Source organism: Amphiprion ocellaris, chromosome 12, assembly GCF_022539595.1.
Source record: "Amphiprion ocellaris isolate individual 3 ecotype Okinawa chromosome 12, ASM2253959v1, whole genome shotgun sequence".
In the NCBI taxonomy this organism is placed as follows: Eukaryota; Metazoa; Chordata; class Actinopteri; family Pomacentridae; genus Amphiprion; species Amphiprion ocellaris.
Genome location: NC_072777.1, coordinates 33116192 through 33139698, shown reverse-complemented (window position 1 = coordinate 33139698; position 23507 = coordinate 33116192). Strand labels below are relative to the sequence as shown.

Here is a 23507-nt window from a genome sequence, read left to right as displayed (position 1 = left end):
TCCCGGGCTTTTTCTGTCCGTAGTGTGCATACAGTCTATGTGCGCTAGCAGGTGGCTAGTTAGCATGGAAGCCTTGTGGCGGCTAAAGTCGTTTCTCTCCACATTGTACCGCATTGCCGTCGCAATAGTCGCCCCGCAAATAGGACACATACATTTATCTTTCACTGTCGTGAAAAAGAACTCTTCCTCCCAGTCATCGTGAAAATAGTGTTTTCTCTTTCACTTCTCTGCCATGTTTTCGGGGTAAAAACCACATCTAGCTTCCCAAAGTGTCTGCTATCGGACGCTTCAGCAGTGACGTGGTGGTTTGACATGCGCAGTGAACTCTGACTCGGAAAACGTCAAAGTTCATTTACACCGAAGACATTTTTATTTTTTAGAAAAATTATAATAAATATTGTAATTTAAAATCTGCATTAATGTAAGTATTTTGATTTTAAAAGAACAGCAACTATAATTTTTTATAAGGAATTTCATGGTGACTAGTGTTATTTTTAGAACATGTCAGGGGCAACTCATGGTCTCTGCTGGCAACCAGGCGCCCGCAGGCACCGTGTTGGCTACCCCTAGCTAGTGCTACAGCAAGCTAATATAGCAAAATGTTATTAGCTTAAAATAAAGTCGTAATGTAGTTATCTAGCTAGTGCTACAGCAAGCTAATATAGAAAAATGTTATTAGCTTAAAATAAAGTCGTAATGTAGTTATCTAGCTAGTGCTACAGCAAGCTAATATAGAAAAATGTTATTAGCTTAAAATAAAGTCGTAATGTAGTTCCCTAGCTAGTGCTACAGCAAGCTAATATAGAAAAATGTTATTGGCCTAAAATAAAGTAGTAATGTAGTTCCCTAGCTAGTGCTGCAGCAAGCTAATATAGCAAAATGTTATTAGCATGAAATAAAGTAGTAATGTAGTTCCCTAGCTAGTGCCACAGCAAGCTAATATAGCAAAATGTTATTAGCATGAAATAAAGTAGTAATGTAGTTATCTAGGTAGTTCTACAGCAAGCTAATATAGAAAAATGTTATTAGCTTAAAATGCAGAAGTAACTTAGTTAACTAGCTAGTGTTACAGCAAGCTAATATAGCATAACAATATTAGCTTAGCATAAAGTTGTCTAGTTATCTTTTAGACATACTTTTGTTTTTTCTGCTTTTTAGCTATTGTGTTACTGTATTAGACAGTGGTAAACATAATTTATCAGAAATCTATTATTAGTAAGACTAAAATATTGAAAATCCTTTATGTCCATTGGAGGTATCTTCCCTGAAAAATACTTCTATTATATTTAAACTTATTTCACTAAAAATGTTTTTGTTTTGTTTTTTTGGCTCAAACTAATGGATAACCCTCCACATGACTCTCACGTTATAATAGAATATTAAATAACCTTACTTCAAAAAAACTTCTTTTGATTTCCTCAGACGAGCAAAATGATTACAATACTAGGATCAAAAACATGCAAGAAATAAAAAAAAAATATGAAATAATAAAAATTGTCATGAAAATAACTAGAAAACTACAACTATAAAAATGAATATGTCTAATAATCAGGAGGGATTTTATGACGGAGGGAATGTTATCCTATAGTTATAGCAAAAAAAATCGTCAATCGCAGAAGTAATTGAAGATTAATTAAAATTTTCTTCATTCATTGTTGGAAAACAGGAGGAGTATTTTGTAAAGGAGTGAAATGAGCATAACGCTTTCACAGACGATCTTCGTTCTTGTAGTTTCTATAGGCCAATCACGTCGCTCGAGGGGCGGGGCTTCTCGGCAGGCCGGCGTGCGGTCACAGAGTAGAGTGGGCGTCAAATCCGTCCTCTTCCTGCAGCTCATACATGACTTCACGACCAGCGTTACACAAGTTGAGCGACTTCACACCGTGAGACAATTTTCCTCCCAGCCGAGCCCTCCGACGAAGATGACGGAAAGCTCCGCCAACAAGCTGCTGAACGGAGACGCCTGCCACCGCACCGCCAACGGCAGCAAAGCGAGTAAAAATGGCTTCGTGAAGAACCACTGCCTGTTCCAACAGCCGCACAAGTACCGCCGCCCCAGGGAGAAGGTAAGGCCCAACCGTCAAGTGCTCGGCAGGGGAGGGTCCATGAACAAGCGGCGCTGTGTTCGCCCGGAGAAATAGTTTGAATTAATGTTGTCAATGTTAACTTCAGTGTTGTTTATTTGCGTAGCTGCTACATATCGTTGTGTGGGAGTGTGTTTTTTTAGCCGCAGCTAAAAGCTAAATTTCACCAGTTAACTATAATCTAATTGGTTTACCACTGTTTAGCTAGCTAATACACCCACCTATGACTAACATGTCAAAGCTAGACAGTTTGCCCTGATGTGACACACTCAAGCTAGCTGTTCACATTGCCTAGGTGGACTTTAAATCTTAATTAGCACTTTATTCTACTTTATTGACTTTCTAAACCGTTATTCGCACTAGTATTACTCCTACTACTGCTATTGTTAACCCTGTATTTTGCTATTAAATGCTGCTTTACTGCTACATGCCACCTGATCAGGGATGATTGTAGTGATGACTTTTCTGTAACTGTACACTCTGTTGTTTCCCTGCTAGTGTGTGTGTGTGTGTGTGTGTGTGTGTGTGTGTGTGTGTGTGTGTGTGTGTGTGTGTGTGTGTGTGTGTGTGTGTGTGTGTGTCTGGTGAAACTGGACTGCTCTCTGTTTACACCACCTCCAGTATGAAGAAGACCAGGGTTGTGTTTTTATATTGGGTCTTGTCTCCTGGGAGGAGGTGCTTTCACATGACACTTGAGCGAGAGGGGAATGTCTCCAAGCTATGGAAGGGTGTGGTCAGTTCCCAAAGCAAAGGAATAGAAAAAAAAATGCAGAAATCACTTTAGTGTGTGTGTTTGTGGTAGTGGAGGCGGGGTGCACATGTGTCTTTTTTTTTTTTAATTGTTGTTGTTGTCGTCAGTTGTTTAAATTAAACACAGAAGAGAGCATCCCCATCCGTAGTACTGAGCCATGGAGAGTGCTGATTTCAGCGCATAGTGGATTCACACAATTGGGTCCAGATTCTTTGGCGGCTGTACCAATTATATCCTGCCAGAAGTTAAGGCAGAGCTGCTATCTCTGCTGATAATGCTTTCAGCTCTTTGTGAAATTCTTGGCATACAAAAACATCCCTAGTACTTAAAGTCATTCTCTGGTTGTTGATTAAACTCTTAAAACTCATCTTTATGTAATTTTTTTCCTTTTAAAGAGTTCCTGCCTCGCTCTACAACTGTCCCTCCCCACTTGATGCAACTCAAGAACACCAGCTCATCAATATTTCTGCTCAGATGCTGTGAAACTACTCTGCGCCGCACAACGGCAACTTGTAATTAGTATTGGAGTAATTCAATCACGCGTTCGATTCGACACGTTCAAACCTGCAAACTGACTCTGGTAAAGAATAATGACTTGGAAAGCCTCACCCTGCAAGTAGGGCTGCAACTAACCATTGTTTTTGTTGTTGTTTGTTAATCTGTTGATCATATTCTCAATTAATCAATTCGTTGTGTCTGTACTTTGTCAGGAAATCATGAAAAGTGTTTCCAAAAGCCCAAGATGACATTCTCCTGTGTCCAAAAGATACACAGACTACTGTCAGAGTAGAAGAAAATTTTTAAAAAAATAGTAATAAGAGAATAGTCACATTAAGAAGCTGAAATGAGAAGCTGAGGAAGTGATGATCAGAATAGTTGACAACTAATAGAATAATCATCACAACTCTACCTGTTCATTGGGAGAAGTGGTTCCTTAGATTAGATTTTTATGAAACCCTGAATGTTTGAATCCATGTTTTTGAAATGGTTATTGAGTGGAAATGCTTAGCGATGGCATTCCACTGCTTGTTGGCTCATGATATTTCTTTTAGCATATATAAAGCATCATTTGGATATGTCAACAAGTAAAACAACTTAATTTTCAAAGCTGCAAGTCCTATCACTCCTGGTATATCTTTTAGATTTGTGAGATTCTCAGCTGAAAATGGTTAAGTGCTTAAGTTTTAAGGTTGTGGAATCACAAATGGATAATGGTTCTCGTATCTCTGATGAATTAGATGAGTATTTTGGTCGCTTTTATTCAGTGACGTCAAACTATGATTTGTCTAGCCCAATATTAAGCACAGCATTTATCAATAGATACAGATAATAATAATAATAAATAAATAATAAAGGGTAATATTTAAACTTGCTGTCAGCACTGACAAAGAGGCATCGTTTCATCGTGTTGCAAGAGTGAACTTCTTGTTTTTGGTTGCACTTTCAGTGTTTCTTACATTAGCCTGTCTGAATGGGACTGACCTCTGTCCGTTACCTCCCCACAGGACAGGAGTATTAAACCATTTTACAGTAAGCCTGGGTCTCAGTCGCAAATCGATAGTAAATTTTCTCCATGGATCAGTTCTGCAGGTGAAATATCGATCATCCCTTATCAGGCTAGCCATAATCCGTATATGAAGATTATAAGAAAAGTGGTTGGAAATAGGAATTAAGCTGGCAGGTGTTAGCCGTCAGCTGGGATAGTAGCGTCAGTAATTGCTCCATAAAAATAAGCTGTGCATGGAATTAGCATTTAGCAGGGAGAGGAGTTACTCACTTATTTACTGTGTTATGGCCTAATGTGAAACATACACCTTGTGCTTGTACCGTGAGCTTTTCTTATTGTGTACACAGTGTAATATGATATGCATCTATTGAGCTGCAGAGCAAGCATGTGAAAGAGCAGATATCCAAAAGAGTTGCGGTTTGGAGGCTTCTCTGGGGACAGTTCCCGTGATGCCCAGCTATAAACAAACGGCCTCTTCTCAGCCTCTGTTTGTCCACGGGCATAAAAAATTAAGCAAATATGACGTCAGGCCCACTCTATTTAGCTGCTGTGGTTGGCATCAGCGTGCAACAGACTGTTTGAGTGGTGTACTTGAATGTGAATGTGTTTTGTATTTGCTGTTTTCATAAACCGTGCCTACTGGACTGCTGGTCTTTCCATGTATTTTCTTGGAAATTTTAAGTAGAGCGACCTGTTTGACTGGTTTTAATCGCACACACACAGTCGAATGCTCTTCTGTTCCCCAGCTCAGATGTATTTCTTAGAGGAGCATGACTGGTCACATGAGGTGTGGTTGCTGAGCTCGAGGGCAGAGCCTGTAATGAATGACTGACCTCACTGGTTTAGTGTTGGTTTTCTGGACAACTGAAAATCACACAGTCAGGCTTGAAATTACGCTAGTATTTTATGTGCGATTTCTTCAGTGTGTGGCCCCATTTATATGGTCTCAATCCAAGATCAATATCGCTATTCATAAAACTCAATGAATTAGAACCCTGGATTGATGGCCATTTTACCGCGCACTGGTCCATGGGGACAGAGAAATGGTTCTGTGAATGCATGTGCTTATTGTAGCCTTTATTAGCTTCTAACTCACTTTCCAAGAAAAACACAGTTTTAGCAAATTCAGCCCTGCTGTCGTCTGGTTCGTGCCCAGCCTGTGCTGCAACGGTCTGTTTTCTTTCACAGTTTACTGCTCTGCCTGGTGTGGCAGATTTAATGAGTACACAGATCTCAAGTATGGATAAACATTTACCTTTTAATGAAGAAACAGCCAGTGCGAGGAGCAAATATAACTAAGTCTCTGCCTGTGTGTAAAACTCATCTTTGATTACATTCTAAAGTTGTGCTAAAATGTGCATTTCAGTTGCATTTAGAGACCTGTGATTGCAGCTTTTTTTTCTCTTATGGTTTCCCCAAGAATCAGAATGTCACACATAACTCCAGCTTGTACAAGAAGCCCTTCTTGGAATCCTTTGAGGAAACTCCTCTGCTGGTGGCCGTGCTCACCTACATGGGCTACGGCATCCTCACCATCTTCGGCTACCTCCGAGACTTCCTCCGCCACTGGAACATCGAAAAGTGCCATGTGGCTCGCGAGAGAGAGGAGCAGAAGGTAAAATAGTATTTACACATAATTAAAACAAACTGACTGCATGTTCATTAACTGCAAATGCACTAATGTCCACTCATACTAGTAATATAAGTATTGAATCAACGCTCAAGCTGTTTCTGGCTGTTTTTTCGTTCCAATCATGTCAAATTTTTCCTCACTGTGGGATAACTTTTCACTGAAATATAAAGACCTGCATCTCTGTGGAAGCAGAGACCTTAAAATTATCTTCTATGCAGTATGAAACAATTCTAATTGTAGGGGAAAAAAGTCAAACTTGAATTACTTTAATAATTTATTTTACAAAAATGGGGAAAAACAACTTTTCCAAGTGGCCACAGGTATTGCAAATACTGGAAAACCTCTACATACTTGCTACGTACTATAGATATTTTTACACCATTTCCATGCTTGTCTCCAGTCAGCCTGAAGTTCAGCCAAAAAAGTCACTAAATATTTGTAATCTGAGTTCTACTCACAGCTGAGTCAAACATTTTCTCAGAGTTGCAATGAGTAGTGAATTTTTTTTTTCTTTTTTTACAAAATCTGGTTTGTGGTACATTTTTAAATTTCGACATGTAGAATAAATTTTTATAAGACGTTAAGTTTTGGGGTTCAGGGGGTTAAAGCAGGTCTCTTTTAAAAGCATAACTTGCAAAATGTATCTTTACTTTTATTGCACAATTTCACTGCTCATTTGAATTTTGGATATTTGGTGCTTGAACAGAGTAAGTGTTTTGTTTTGCCGCATTTGTTTGTCCATCCTGCTTTCACATCCATTATACCTGGTTGAACAGTAAATATTGACTGTTGCCCTTGTTTGCCACAGAATAAAGGATGGCTCTTTTTGTGTATGTTGAAATGTTAAGGTGACATTATAAAACCACCCACACTTTCCATTTTCCTCTGCAGGATTTTGTTCCACTCTATCAGGATTTTGAAAACTTTTACACCAGGAACTTGTACATGAGGATCCGAGACAACTGGAACCGGCCTATCTGCAGCGTCCCCGGTGCCAAGATGGACCTGGTCGAGAGAGTTTCTCGCGACTACAACTGGACATTTGAGTAAGTATGTAGGATTAGGAGTGTGTGCCGTTTCCTGTGTGAATAATGGGGTTTATTTAGAATCGAGGTCATTGCTCAGGTGTGTGTTTCCGTGTCACTGATCTGCACTTCAAGTCACTGACCTTGTACTTCTGATAGTAAGAGTGACGTGAGCTATGAGTCAGATTGTTATGTTGAAAGCATTGGTATCTGTCACGTGGTCTTACAAAGCAAGATACCATTAATCAAACAAAGCATACAACAACCTTCAACACAAACTGTCCCTAAATGCAGCCATCTAAAGATGACAACAATTATCTGGTTGCACAAAACTGAGAATTGGCATATTATCAATTGAATTTGCTCCCTTTATTTTTTATTTTCTTGTTTTGTGTTACCTCAACGAAACTGAGAACACTTTAACTCACTCGTTTTCAAGAGCAGAAGTTATGTGATATTTTAAAACAAAAATGTATATGTAACATGCATGAGTGTGTTAGCAGGGCTACTGAATTTAGGCTTTTACGAAAGAGTTCAAACAAATGGGAGATTTTATTATTATTTGAGTAGACACGCTGCATTAGATTAATTGATTATTGACCAACTTTTAAATTACTCAATAAGTATTTTGATACCTCAATACTGATTAATCAGTTTTCCAAAAAAAAGTAAAAATGATCTGATTCCAATTTCTGAAATGTGAATATTTTCTGGTTTCTTTCGTCCTCTGTGATGGTAAACTTATTGTCCTTAAGTATTGTTGTGGACAAAACAAGACATTTCAGGGTGTAAGTATTGGCTTTGAGACATTTTTTTTTTACAATTTTCTGACATTTTATTGACCAAATTTCTAATTAATTGAATAAATAAATGATAATGAAAATAATTATTTGCACTGATAAGTTCGAAGGCTGTGTCATATTTTTCTCTACTTATCAGGGTGATATGTAATGTATAATATGCACTATATCAACTAAATTCCCTCAGTACAATAGACTATTGTGTATTATCACTGTGCATGGTAACTGTGGCAGTTAAGGGGTCACCTTTGGGCCAAAAAGGGTTGCTAAGCAACAAGGGCCGAAAGGCTTAGGCGTTGAAGGTAATTATTTGAGTTAATCTATAGTCAGGGTGCTAATTTTCTCTCTGTGACTTTTCTCAGGCACACAGGCAAAGTGGTGAAGGATGTCATCAACATGGGTTCATACAACTACCTCGGCTTCGCAGAGAACACTGGAACTTGTGCCGATGCTGCTATTGAGGCTACACAAGCTTATGGAGTTGGAGTGGGCAGCTCTCGCTGTGAGATGGGTAAGGGTGACATCTTTTGAACCAAACATTTGACTTTTGTAGAAGCTTTCATGATGTTTTATCCTTTGGGGGTGATTTTTTTTTCACCATGAATCAACTGGAGTTCCTAAAAACCTCTAAGGATACTGAACACAGCTGCTCCACGTTTTGTTTGTTGTGCTTTCAGGATACATGAGAAGTCACAGGGTTAAGTGGTTTTGAAGGACTGAAAGATTGAGAGAAATATCCGAATGTTTTTTGAGAGCTTTGAAATGACTTTCCAGTTGACCAGTCGGTTTGCTGCAGGATCTTTTAAACCTCGGCAGCCGCTGCTCTTTTTATCATGAGGTAAATAAAAGCTGGGGTTAGTGGTGTATTTAGCTTAAGGAAAATAGATTGACTGCACTGTTTGTTTAAGAGGTGCAATAAAAAAATGTGACCTCGACTTATCTCCAACAAGGAAAGGCTGCAAGTTACAGTATTCTGAGGGGAAGTTGTATAATTGAGATGTTATCATTTTCAGGGAACCTGGACATCCACGAGGAAATGGAGCAGCTGGTTGCCAGGTTTCTGGGCGTTGAATCATCCATGACTTTTGGCATGGGCTTTGCAACCAACTCCATGAACATTCCTGCTCTCACTGGGAAGGTGGGAAATTTTAGTCACTTCCTTTGTTTTGTTTTTTTTTTTTTGTTCTCTGCCTGAGCAAAACATATCTGTTTGTTGGCTGAAAGTCTGTATTTGTGCTTTCACCATACTGTAATTGTGAGGTGTTTTAGAACACCTCTTCCTGTGTTAAGTGAAAACGAGGGTTTTTCAGATGCGTGGCCAAACTTGAGGGGTTCAGACTGTTCTACAACACACCAGTTTTCGGTGCAAGCTTTCAAAACATTCTGAGTGAAGAGTATTGCAGCGTGGTATTTGACTGGTCTCAGTCACTGTTATTGTAACCCCAATAAATCACACATGCACGTCCTCACATGCTCTTTTCTTCTTTAGCTGGTGTCGCACGAACAGGACATGGAAATATGAGCTGTGTCAGTGTACCCTGTGAGTCAGAGAACACATTTTCTGACAACCACTGGTGAAAACAAATGCAGATGGACAGAGAGGACTAAAAATCTGAGTTACTATCCTTATCACCTGGGTCCATAAATTCTAAACTGTGGCTGCCACTCTTCTGAATGGTCACATTCAAGACGCTCTTTTATTCATTGACTAGAAGCAGTTGTGTGAACTGTGTGGCTGCTTAAAAGAATTCTGTCAGGGAAATACTTTTGACTTCTTATTGTCATGCACGTGGATATTAGACTGTTGTTTTGAAGGGAAGCTTACTTCAAGTTAAATCATAGTTGTTGTTTTTTTTAATGCACTGGCTATTTTTGACTTCAACAACTAGCAGAGAGAAAGCATCCAAAATTAAAATATGTGTTTTTATCAACTGCACTTTGTCCACTTGTGTCTGTAGATTTTGATTATTCCATATATCTTAAAAAACTGTTCTTTCAAAATGAATTTTTTTTCTCACACTCAGAAATGTCCACTTCAGTAGCATTTACATCTGCCAAACTTCCTGCTTTTATTCCTATCAATATTCTGAAGCCGTTTACAGGGGAGTTTGTTCGTATATCAGTCATAGCCTGATTTATAGAACATTTTATTTAAAAAAACAGCGTTGACATTTAGTTTTTTTCTTGCTGATGAGAGTATTTTTAGATTTGCCGTGATAAAAACAGAGAAAACCCAATCCAGATGGTTTGGGGATGAGATGGACCACAGAGTGAAGGCAAAAAGGCCAACAAGTGCTCAGCATCTCTGGGAAGTCCTTCAAGACTGTTGGAAAACTATTTCAGGTTCTACCTCATGAAGGTCATTGAGAGAATGCCAAGAGTGTGCAAAGCAGTAATCAAAGCAAAGGGTGGCTATTTTGAAGAATCTAAAATACAAAACATGTTTTGAATTATTTCGCACTTTTTCTTTACTACATAATTCCATATGTGTTCATTCATAATTTGGATGCCTTCAGTGAGAATCTACAATGTAAATAATCATGAAAATAAAGAAAAACTATTAAATAGTTTACATAAACAGTGTAACCTGAATAACCCTGAATGCAGGTATGTTTTAGATATTTCTCTTCAGCGCTCCTCAAAAGAGAACAAGCAAAAGCTGGGCTACAAAGGCATTGCTTAACACTAACAACTCCAATCCTGCAGCATAAAAACATTGCCAGTTGAGCTTGAAAGAAAGAATAGTATTTGACTTCTCTGGCTGATTCAGGAATTTCCTTCTGTAAAAACAAAGATCACCCTGTGCAATTTGTAAACTCTGCTGCTTTAGGTTAAAATGGATGTTTTCTTCTTCTTCTTCTTCTTCTTCTTGCAGGGTTGCCTCATCCTCAGCGACGAGTTGAATCATGCATCTCTGGTGCTGGGGGCTCGCCTGTCTGGCTCCACAATTCGGGTCTTCAAACACAACAGTGAGCGACTTCCAGTAACTAATCTCTTTTATACAAATGGTGACTTACAGTATACCCAAAACATGCAGTAACACAGTACAAATGATTAAAGTACTTCTTTCAACACTATGCAATGATTAGCAGTGATCCACTTTATCCAGTAGAACAGTAAATGCATAGGGGTGTATATGCCACAGCATGTTGCTTAAATCCAAACTGTCTGTCGTACAAGGGCTGAACAGTTTGGGGGAAATATGTAATTGTGATTTTTCTGACATATTGTGATTTGTCTTACAATATATATTTTTTTTAAATTTAAGCTTCCATTAAGCATTTACAGTGTAATAGATTTAACACGTGACAGAGAGAATGGGACATGAGACACCATCAAAAGCATGACTCTTACGCAAGGAGGAAGAACTTGCCAAACTGTTGATGAGACAATATAAATCCATGGTCAGACATGCTGCAAGGTGTGTCTATTCAGTGAGACTGGGCTTGTGCCAGTTGAACCACATGGTGCATGCCTCAACCATGCTGCATACATTGAAGCATTAACAGTCCCTGAAAGTTTCCATCTGCTTGATTTAAAAAAAAAAAAAAAAAAAAAAAGAATTTAATGTGGTTATGTTTTAGCCATACCTTATATATCCTAAACTACAGCTTGTTTCAAAGTCAGATTTTCTTCGCTTCTGCAGTTCTATATTTACTCAGTTGTCGCTTTGTCTTTCTGTATTTACTGTACTGAATCACACAAAAGTGGGTGTGGTGAGAATTTACAATTCAGAACAAACAAGTAGATACAGAAATATAAACTGTCATCAGAGTTATCCAAGCTGTCAGGAACCAGGTTGATTAGCTGCTGAGAAAACAGTCTCTGAGCTCTTAAGCATTATAATACTAATATATTGGCACTACCCCATTAATTGAAGAAAGTTCTCATATTCCTGTAGAAAAATGAAGTATTTGTCTGACTTAACAGCTAAAAACTTGCGTTTATCTCCTGTATATAGACATGCAAAGCCTTGAGAAGCTGCTGAGGGATGCTATCGTTCACGGGCAGCCAAGAACCCACCGACCCTGGAAGAAAATTCTCATTGTGGTGGAGGGCATTTACAGGTAAGCACAACTATTTTTCTCTAACATACATGCACATTACACTTGATTGATAGTTGTAGAAACTACTTTATCCACTTCCAATAAACATCAAATTCACTTAGTTAAATTTCATTTCAGTTTTATTATTATTACACTTGTTTAGTTTTTTTTCAGCCACAGATGTATCGCATTACACTCTGTTTCCTCCCAGTTACTTCACACCCGCAGTTTAGTGGTTGAGGACTCATTAATCCTTGTTTAGTGTGTTTGATGGTGAATTTGTCACTTTATATTTACATTTCTTCAAAAAGTATAAAACCACTTGGTATGAAACAGTGCAGTATTTAACTCTCTTCTTCCGTGACATTGCCATTGGTGTCCTTGATACATATCGGTAACTCATTTAAAATGTTATAGTGACGATGCAAAGATATGGATGTACTAAACCTGCCTCAGGTCCTATAGCCTGTTTTTATGATGTGAATACGGCTCCACATTCACTGAAGTAGCAAACTCATTTGCAGTAAAACAATGAAGTAGTTTTACAAGATAACCAAAGCAATACTTCAGTAGATCCACTGCATTGATTTCACCTGATCCTACACCCACCTCCTGTCTGAAAACATACTGAGCAATTTCACATTTTAGTGTCTTACACATGATGGTAACATTTCTTGATTTCATTTTGTCTAAATATGTAAAATATTTTAAAGTGGTATCTACTCTTCTTTAATGTATTCCTTGTTTTGTGAGGGTACTTACTCTAAAGGCAATCAATCCGGTTGATCAATATAGTTGTCTGCTGACAGACTTGATGCCCTTTACTAATGCAATGTTAATGGAGTTTCATTCTCACTGGGATTTCCAAAGCAAACACTTGAACCTGCTAAAATAGACAGACCTTACACACATACAACACACACACAGCTAAGCAAAGGTTAGGCATTTACCTATAAGGTCAACTGCTTTCTAATGTTAGGGTTGTATTGTGTGGCATTTAATCAAATAACATCAACGTTTCCCGCAGAATCAGATTCTATTTATTGCAGTAGCTTTACTGCAAATGAATTTGCTGCTACAGTGAAGATGAAAAACATATGGCAGATTTAGTACACCCACACTTTTTCTTTACCCATTTCTTTATTAATACTTACTGCATATAAAGGGCTCCGCTTCATATATTTTTATTGGCAACTGCTTTGTAACAAACAACTTAATGATATATACAGCTCCTTTGCTTTACTTTGTTTCAAATAACTGACAAACAAAAACCAGCGGCCCAGACTGGCTTTACGGCTCCTCAGTATGACCTCTGTTCAGTCTTGTATAGCTTATCTTTTATCTTAAATATCTTTCAGTATTTATCTGGATTGAAAGAGCAAACGTTCAGCGTCAGAAGTAAAGAGCATTAGCATTATTCACTTGCACAAGCAGATTACAAGAACTAGCAACGCACCAAGTATATCCTAATATTAACTTTATAATTTAAATTGGAAAAAATGTAAAATTAATATAAGGCAATCAGTACTGATATAGTGGTAAACCCTGATCAATGTACTCCAGCTAGAAATATAATATGGCATTCAATTAAACTTGTAATTGTATTTAGGTATGCTATTAACTCTAAATAGTTGTGGGACTTTTTTAAGTTGCTGAGTTTAACATGTTTTTATTATTATTATTATTATTATTTGTTAAAGTATGGAGGGGTCCATCGTCCGGCTGCCAGAGGTCATAGCTCTGAAGAAGCGCTACAAGGCCTACCTGTACCTGGATGAGGCTCACAGCATCGGGGCTCTGGGGCCGAATGGCAGAGGAGTGGTGGACTACTTTGGCCTGGATCCCAAAGATGTAGACATCATGATGGGAACGTTCACCAAGAGCTTCGGTGCTGCTGGAGGATACATTGGAGGCAAAAAGGTCAGTGAACTGCTGGTAAAAAGACAGGCACACAAAAGAGTTCAACAACGGAATATGAAGCCTGTATGCTACATGAAGAAATAATGAAGCTGACCGCTGACACTAAATGATGCTTACTCATCCTCAGGGGTCCTGTGTGTGTCATTCAGCATTCGTTATTGGTCAACAGTGTTTACCGGCACTGGGAAATTTAGCTTCCTGTTTTTCTGGAAAGGGCATCATTCACTGGATGCTTTCATTTTTAGCCTCGTACGGCCTCAAATAAGTCTTTTGTGCTACTTTAGTTCACTGAGATTGAGGAAGATATACAAATACAAAGCAAGGAAATGGAACAAACAACACCTAAAAAGCAGAAATCACAGCTTGCATTGTGAAATATTGGACAATAATTATGTCTAAAATGCTCAGATAATGGCATGTTGACTGAAAAAAAACCTGAAAACTTTCACCAATTTGCAATTTTACACTCACAGTTGGCAAATGCACTTTGTCTCCACTTGTGTTAGTTTGTGTGTTAGTTATGCTGATGATGAGTGGTTTAGCTCTCATTCACATTACAAATAACACGCATTTCAATGCCATTTCTCTGCCAGGAGCTGATCGACTACCTGCGGCGACATTCTCATAGTGCCCTGTACGCCACCTCCATGTCTCCTCCTGTGGCCCAACAGATAATCACCTCTATGAAGATCATCATGGGAGAGGATGGGACCACACTGGGTAGGTGCCAAAAACAGTACCGAGCCACAGTGTGCTGTAAAATGACTGAAAACGCCATCCATACTTTGGCAGGGTTATATAATGAGTCTTGTCGGTACTCATTCAGAATACAGAAGCAGCTTTAATCACAATCCACTATGTGTGATGGACATTATCTTTTTTGATACAGCATGTCAGATTAATTGAATACTTTGCTGTATTCAGCATGTATTGGGCAAAGAATTATTATTTCTTTCATTCTGGGGTTTGTTTGTGGTTGCCACATCTTGGAAATGCCGTGATTTGGCCTCATTTTCAAGGTCACTGCTGTTTTTAGCGTCACTTCAGTTTCGCTCTTCCTCCCTGCTGGTATTTTACATGACCACAAGATGGCAGTATAGACCCGTTGCTCAGATTTTAATCTGCAGCTGCTTGTAAGATCACATTTACTATGGCGTTCATTTTCTTTCAACTCACGTCAGCTTTGCCAGCTTTTGTGCTTTGATTCCTTCCTTCTTAGTGCATCTGTTTAGATTTTTTTATTCACTGCCACATGATAAAGGCCAGTTCTGATGACTAACAAACAGTCACATACCAGCAAATACAGACCTGTGGTAATTCTGCAGATATGATGTAAAAGCCAGTATGATAATTAGTATTGTGATTATAACTCAAACATGACTCAATTTGCAAAAGAAGTCACACTGTCTTATTTTTCGAGTTGATGACGGTGGGTAATCTCAAAGTAGACCAGTATTACTATTTTCTTCTAATATTTTGAGATGTTTAGGTTCTGAGCATCTTTTTTTGCAAGCTGAAAAAGTGTTTGCTAGAATTGCTACCCATCTTGTGGTAGTTAAATAAAAATTGCATATTTCTTGTGCCCCTTTCAAGTCTCTCTGTAGACCTTCACAGCAGCCTCCTGCTCTCCTTATGCTTGAGAATGTTCATATTTTTAATAAACTAGTAGGTTGACAGTTCCCTCATTCTGCCCAGTTCAGGCCAGACTGATGGAAAGTCTTTTCCCCTCTCCTTTTATGGCTTTCAGATGTGTGTTTCTTTGTATGTGAGTGTTTCTTTGCCTTCATGCTGTGGATAAAAAGCAGCGTGGTTCTTAAAACAAGAGATCTGTGTAGATCAAACTCTCTTGGACTCCCCTACACATACAAATGGATGACAAAGTTTTGTTTTTCTTGCAGGGCGGCACCGTTTTACTCTTTCCAGGCCTTGATTGATTCAGCCTCCCTTAAAATGCTGATATAGGCTCAGATTACATTACCTCCCAGGCCATTCAGTCGTTAGGTACAGGAATAAACACCTGGACTAACCCTTTAAAGTCTTGGCTTTCTACAATGTCATCAACTCCTCCTCTAAATCATTTCTGAGAAGAGAAGGCCAGACTAGCTGACCTTGCAGCATATCCAAGCCTGACAAGTTTTCCTTGTAGAAGAGTAGCAATGACAGTCTGATTGGTTGCAGCCCTGTCACTGTTTGAAATTCAAGCCTTTGAAGATTCAGACGCTGACACAAAGTGAAAGTGACAGTTGAGCTGCCTGCTAAGGGTTTGTTGTTGCCTTCGTGTTGCTAGGGAAAGCTGTTCACGATGGCAAACACAGGCCTGCTTCAAAATGAAAGCTCAAATCAATCAAATATATGGATGGAAAGTATGGATAGAAGACAAAGCAAGCTGTCTTTAATATGAAAAGAACTAAAACATGTTCAAAGCAGAATACCTGAATATTACATGCGCTTGTTTTTTATTCCCCCCCAACTGATCAGTTGATGCTGAGAATACCTTTTTGGATTCCTTGACGATGGAAAAAATGTGTGGATAAATCTAATGTCAGCCTTTGTTGTGTCTCAGGGTGCTTTGAAGCCGTGTTGTTTCTGCTCCGTCGTTGAGCGCAGCCAGGCAGATGCGTGTTGCTGTTGGCGCTTTGTGCCATATGGTTATTTGTTTGGTTAAGATGCTATCTCTGGAGGCTGAGCATTCAGAGAGTGGATCCACAACGCGCATCAGACCGACACGTGACGATTGATGTCTGTTTAGTTTCAGGCCTCTTGACCTCCAACTAGAAGAATTTTGTTTGTCTCCAAAGGCTTTTCCAAATAAGTGCAGTGGAAGACATGCTTTTCACTTGAGAGCTTTCCACCTTTTTGTAACTGGATTGTCTTATTTAATGCGATTTCTAATTTCACTTTGAAAAGTGAGACTGAAAAAAAGGAATGAAAAAGTCATCAGTGGAGGGGAAAAAAGAAACCTTGCAAAGAACATGCCGTTTCCTTCGCTTGGCCACAGAACAAGAGCTGATAATGAAATTTTAGCAAGCTTACAAGCATAAATAATGACCCAAACAGTGCTGTAGTTTGAAGCACTCTAGCAGGTGTTTTCACTCGGGCTGATTAGACGTCTGCACAGGTTGCCTGGAATGTGTGAGCTCACCAAACTTCATGTACTAATAATAAGAGTCATAAAAGTGTAGGTTGTCCTGTCCCCTAACAGGTGCAACAGAGGAAGTGAGGAAAATGCCAATCAGTTTGTACATTCACACACCGAGCTGATGAGAAGAGGTCTAATCAGGCAAATTTAGTGAAAACACTTGTGTGGGGGCATCATCAATGTGGAGGGTTTTAATCAAAGCCAGGAGAATAATGGTAAATGGTAAATACTTCAGTTTATGAGTTTAAAATGTAAAGACAACGCAAGTTTTATTAAATAAGTCAAGTTTAATCAACTCTGCATCGGTTGGTTTTATGTTTGGTGCTGAGTTTACAGCAGTCAGGAAGTCTCCGGCTCCTTAAACCTGTCTCTAAAAAAGGTTTGACTGAGGTCACCATAAGCTACGTTTCCATAAGATGTTTTTATGTGCATTTTTTAGTATTTCATTAGCAAAAGTTAACGGAAGCAGCAATATTTGAAGAAAAGAAAAACTTCCCCAATTTCACATATAAGAAGTTTATAATCTCGCTTGAGGTGGTTTTTTGTAGATGATGGAAACTTAGTTTTTTAAAAAGTTCTGACGTAGTGAACATTTAACTCACATGATTGATCAACTTCTTCTGCTTCAGCTTCTTTTATTGTCTTCGCCTCCAGACAACATTAAACATGGTCAATACCAGCTGACATGAAACAATCATTCCAACTTTTCACATTATAAAGATTTTTTCCCATAGTTGGAGCTGCGAAGTTTTGTTTGTTTCTTCTTCAATGTTTTTTTTCGTGGCTGTTAAACGACTGGCGTTGTTTCCCTCTTCTTGTGCTCTGTTTATTACAGCCATGTACTGCATACCGCCACCTTCTAAAAGCATTTCTAGTTTAGTCACCTGGAAGCAGTGAAAACGAGATTAATTTGCATTTGTTTGTGGCCTTTGCTTTTATGGCACTGTTTCAGAAGGTTGTTTCAAGTTTGTTTCACAGCCCTGATAATGTAGCTGTCCATCCAAGTTGTCTTATTTTTAAACTTAGGTCATTAAAGCTCTTCTAAAATACTGTTGTACTTTTCTCCATCTTTTCCAGGTGCTGATCGCCTCAGACAGCTTTCAGAAAACACCACCTACTTCCGCAGAAAACTCCGTGAAATGGGCTTCATCATCTACGGCAATGATGATTCGCCTGTTGTGCCCATGATGCTCTACATGCCAGCTAAAATTGGGTATGTAATTTTATGTATATTTTTCTCACATTTTGAGGAGAACAGAAAAGCTCGTTCTGTAATTTTAATCACTTTTCCAACCAGAATTTTACTTGAAGGTGTAAATAGCTCTTTATGACTTCACTTTCATGCATACAAAGCGAGGTAGGAGTAAAGAGGTCCGATCATCTGCAGGATAGCAATGCATTCCCCTGTGTCTAAGGTTTAATTTGCTTTTTAGGGCTTTTGGTCGAGAAATGTTGAAGAGGAACATTGGCACAGTGGTGGTCGGCTTCCCAGCAACACCGATCATTGAGTCCAGAGCTCGCTTCTGCGTTTCAGCTGCTCATACCAGAGAGATGCTCGATACCGTAAGTCATCCGAAAGGCTGCCCAAAGCACAAAATTACATTGAATTCTATGGCTTTTTCCACATTTATTTCAAATATTACCAATAGGTGAATGTTGGCATGGATCAGTCCAAAATCCAGGTTATAATTGGACTATTAAGAGTAAATTTCATTTATTAAAATTCTGTCTTTATATGTATCACTGTAACAGATGTGCATGAGTATGTGGCATAATCAATAGTTGCTTATTGTGTCTTTCCATTATACTGTTCTTATTTATTTTCTCAAATATCTTTCCCATTTTACTAGGATTAGGGTTACTCTAAACTGCGGGAAATTTTTCAGCTGCAAGAGGAATCAAACAGCTTTTGTGTGCGAGGAAACAAAATCAGGGAAAGTCAGTTTAAAAGATTTTATCACCTCTTTGAAAAGGTGTTCTAAGTGTGGCCTAGAAAAACACAAACAGCAACAAACACAATCCTCCTGTCTGGTCTTCCAGTGGACACAAAAATAAATAGAATTAGTTTTTCAGACAATCAGCTCTTTGTTTTTATTTAATGATGCCACTTCTAATCTGTAGGTGCCACAGTTTCTTATGTATCCTCAAAGATGTCAGGGCACATCTGATCTCTGCTTAGAGTTTATATTCTTCACCACTGGATCTAATTCAAGGGATGTTGTTATAGGACAGAGTTTTTATTGCTGAGGACTTAATTTTATCCCCAGCATGATTTAAGAGTTTGTTTTGATCCACGATGGCCAATCATAGATCCAAGCACTTCGTTAATAAACCAGATCTGCCTGACTGACAGCAGTGTGTGTGTTGTCGTCCACGTATGTGTGAGCATGCCTGTTGAATAATAAAGGCTTCCAATATGTCCTTTATTACCAAGGAACCTAGAAAGCCAAGCTGTCTGTAAAGATTACAGCGTGGCTCAGACAGAGACTTTTATTTGAGCTGCTCTGTCTCTCTAAAGACACTTCATTCATCTTCCTGAGGAGCATGTCAACACCGTTTGTAATAGTCCATTTAAAGGGCATCAGCTTGCCTTTGTAGAGCACTCAGAGGAGCCGCTTTTTCCGTCTTTGGAAAAGCCAGCCCTCACTATTTCTCAAACCGTGGAATCAGAAAAAAGGTCAGGAGGAAGGTAAATTGTTTCCAGGTGCCCTGCAGTGTGTTGCAATGCTGATACAGTCTCTGGTGGAAAGAAGTGGAGGAGTTTCTGTTCAGTTGTGGTTTATACAGGGAGCCTTCTGTTCACCTTTGCTTTCAGAGTTCTCCACTTCTTTTTCACCACTGACCATGTTAAAAATCTGAGCGTGGGGCTTATCTCTCCATTTGTCACCTACAAACACAATCTTCTTTCAAGTTGGGCTATGTACGGTATCTGCTCATCTGTTATTTTACTGTCTGGCTCATCTGTCTGGCTATCTTTACCAAATTTTGACCATCTTTAAGTTTTTGCAAATTGAGATTAATAGCTAGTAATGCAGACTTTTAAACAACTTCCTTACCATTCATCAGTCACATTAGCAATTGTTTAGTCATTGAAAGGTGTGAAATACAGTGGACATTTTTCCTCATGCTGATTAAACCGCATTTAACCATTGAAAGTTAATGTTTGCGGCAAAATTCCACAGCAAACAAACTGCAGTCTTCCACAGTAAATAACCTGTAACATTATTAATCTCTCCTCAGTGGTTAGATATCAAAATAATCCTCACAGCTGAACTACATGTTGAGTGACTCGTTCACTATAGTTGACGTTAGTCCAGCTGCTGGAAAAAGCTGCTCAGCTTTAACAGATGTCCACAAATGCCGTCACAGCAACTTTATAAGTTCAGGGAATCTGTCAGTATTCACTGCCACCTCTGAAATGTATTCATAATGAGAGCAGAGCGTCACAGATACACTTGATCGCTTCTGTTTGAATGTATGTAGTCTGATTCCTGCTACTCCTGAACATTACCAGAGACTTTGTTGATAAATGTGCCACTCCCAGCCTGTGCTAGCATTTAAAGATTCTAGCTTAGCATTAGCCTCAGGCAGCTAGCGAAGTAGGGCAACTGCCAGAAACTATTTTCACAACGTGATGCTGCAGAGTTCATTACCACAACTGTCTCAGGAAGGTGCGTTTGTTTTATGCAATGCTTATAGTTTATCAGTCGACACACCTGTAACTCCATGACGTCAAACAGTAAGAGGCTCCACCTGGTGAAACAATCAGGAATTCCAGCAGATCTGCGATACTTTTTCTGACATGCATGTCTCTCTTCTGCCTTGTCAGTTTACACCATTGTAATCGATGACATTACCAGTAATAGCGTTCCTCTTGTTGCTTTGCCAGGCGTTGGAGGCCATCAGTGATGTGGGCGACCTGCTGCAGCTGAAGTACTCCAGACGTGAGCAGCCTCTTCCCTCTCTGGGCTGGATGTCTGAGGAGAGTCTGCTTCAAAACTAAGCCGCATCATCCTGTTCTGTCACATCAAACCCTGTCTCTCTCCTACTTCGAGCTTTTCATGTCTGAAATCCCTCTTTTGCCTCTCGTTTTTCTCTGAGCCAGTCTCTCCACTCCACCTCTCTGTATCTCTTCACGTCAGATTCCCGTGGACTCACCAGAACCAAAGTCTTAAAGGTCCAACCCGTTCTGAAACCTGTACAGGCCTGTGTTCAGGCTGTGATCGATCCAGCTGATTCATTCATTGTCTGGGAGGACCAAAATCACCCACATAGAACTGTAACCGTGGTCAGAGCCTTTCATTTTGTCCTAACTTATTGTGACTGCATTCGTCTAACGTCAAGTCTTATTCCTGTGTGCACATTGAATGTGTATCTTATTTGTGCAATAATAACAACAATATGGAGTTCTTTGATAATTTAAACAACCCAGAGCAAAGTAGAGTTCTTACTTATGCACTCGGAGAAAAAGAACTCTGATCATAGCGGAAAAAAATGATGTATGTAAATATTATTTATAACACAGTTGGTCATACTGCCTTAGGGTAGCATCTCAAACCTCAAACAGAGATACGTTATTTCACAGGAGTAAGCATGTGTTCTCCATATGTAGTCATCTGATTGCTCTTTTTTTCCTAATCACTTTTACTTGAATAGAGAGTATCGAATATTGGGTTCTTTCCCTAACCAAAGGATATATAAATATATGTATGTATAGATATATTTTCTACCTTTTGTCTTAAAAAAGAAAACAGATGTTCCAAAAAGAAAACACATAATGGGGAAAGAACTCCAGGGAGCAAGACGTAAGGAATATTTTTTTTACTGCTTATTTTCTAGAAATATTTTTCAGCTTTATTTACTGTTTACACCTGCACTCAAAAAACAAACTTGAGCCTAGTGTCTTCAACATTTCTATAAGCTAATGAGCGACACGTGATTTATTTTTCTTGCATTCTCTTTCACGCAAGTGCTTTCATGTGAATCGGCGATGTGTGCACGACGACACGCTTTAACTTGGATCTGTACGTATGGCGATGGCGCCTCCATCTGATATACAGACAGCTTTATTTATTAAAAAATGCGTTTGTCATCCTTTTGCTATCTATTTTTGTGAAAACTGTTATCTGAATGGCAGCTCCAAATGTGTCCCGGTGGAGGGAGTGCGTTTTAACAGACTACTTTACATGTCTTTAACTTCAGTGCAGCACTACTGACAGGCATTTTAAATGCACAGATGACGTAGTCACTGAAATCTGTAAGATTCGTTTGGTTTTACTCTAAGTATCATTGTGTTTTTCTCAGAATTTTATCATCTGTGATCATCTGCTGGAATGACATTCCATATCGACCTGCTTATTGTTGTTTGTTTTGGTTTCCTGTCCTTTTTTTTTTTTTTTTTGTGAGTCACTGTCAAACGTGTTCATGTGAGGGTTTTTATGTTGTTTCACTTAATGTGAACTGGAGGTTGTCAGCGTAGTCAGTCAGAAAGCTGGCCGTCGTCTGACAATGTGACCATTCCCACAAAGTGATGAAACTCAACACAAGTTCAGAGATGTTTCTGCATTTTAGCACAGCATAACCACTATTTTGGGTTCCTTTTTTTTTTAGTACATCCATTACACGTTAGTCCCGTGTTTGTCTGAGTCATTCCATTATTGTCTTTTCTTCACACAAAAAAAAGGCCTGCAAAAACAACTCGTTGATGCATTTGCTTTTAATAAATAAAACATACAGCGTGGAACACATGACTATGATCTGGATGCACTCTTCAGAAATCTGCTCTGACATAAAGAATTTTCTTCTCGTCGAAGTTTCCTCTCAAGCTGTCTGCAGCAACGTGCAGTATGTTGGGTCTGTGCATTTCTGTCCATGTAGGCAAAAAATGTAATTGCAAACAGCAACATAACTGTTTTTCTCAGCCAGGTTTCCCTCATTGAAACTGCAGATTTAATGCAGGGAGATCATTCGAATGCAGAGCAGCAGTGTGACATTTTCCACCTCAGTCATGTCCAGTACCTGTAAACCAACCTGCAGTGACCGATGGAAACTTGTTATCAGTTGCTTTTGCCCTTGGAATTGTATTTGGGTTGAAGATAAACCACTTAGAGGAGTTTGTAAAGCCATGATGTTTGTTGACCACGATGTTGGAAACAGTGCCGCAAAGATTAAATCACTTTCTTTGTATGGAGCTCTGGAATGGGTTTGTGTTCATTTACAGCAAACACACACACACACACGCACAGACTGCAGGAATAAAACGCTCATGATAAATGTGCTGCAAAGCCTTTTTCACTGAGAAGTCACTGACATGCTGCCGTTACACAGAATTCCACACTAACCAGTCACTGCAAACTGGATGTCACTGAAACTGTAACCTGATGGGTTGAGCTAATGAGTTGTTTAAGTTTAGAAAGTGGCAAAACAAGCTTAAATGGAGAAGATATGTCCAGCTGGATGCATTTGTTCCTTTTAGTAAAAGCATGGAAGCAGAAAAAGCACATATTGATGCATAAATATCACCAGATTAAGATAATATATTGATATCTCACTGGGAAACTTACATATTATAGAAACAATAATTGAGCTTTGAAGATGCAAGA

General features: G+C 38.9%; 1 protein-coding gene across 1 annotated transcript; it reads left to right on the top strand.

Annotated features, from left to right (window-relative positions):
* The first annotated feature begins 1799 nt into the window (after positions 1 to 1799).
* sptlc2b (serine palmitoyltransferase, long chain base subunit 2b) lies at positions 1800 to 23095 on the top strand. Its single transcript, XM_023284920.3, has 12 exons — positions 1800 to 2066; positions 5763 to 5957; positions 6867 to 7021; positions 8163 to 8311; positions 8814 to 8938; positions 10676 to 10769; positions 11762 to 11867; positions 13547 to 13766; positions 14360 to 14486; positions 17983 to 18118; positions 18339 to 18468; positions 20795 to 23095. Exons 1-12 carry the CDS (start codon positions 1923 to 1925, stop codon positions 20906 to 20908), a joined length of 1695 nt encoding a protein of 564 aa, XP_023140688.1. The 5' UTR covers positions 1800 to 1922; the 3' UTR covers positions 20909 to 23095.
* Positions 23096 to 23507: the final 412 nt, after the last annotated feature.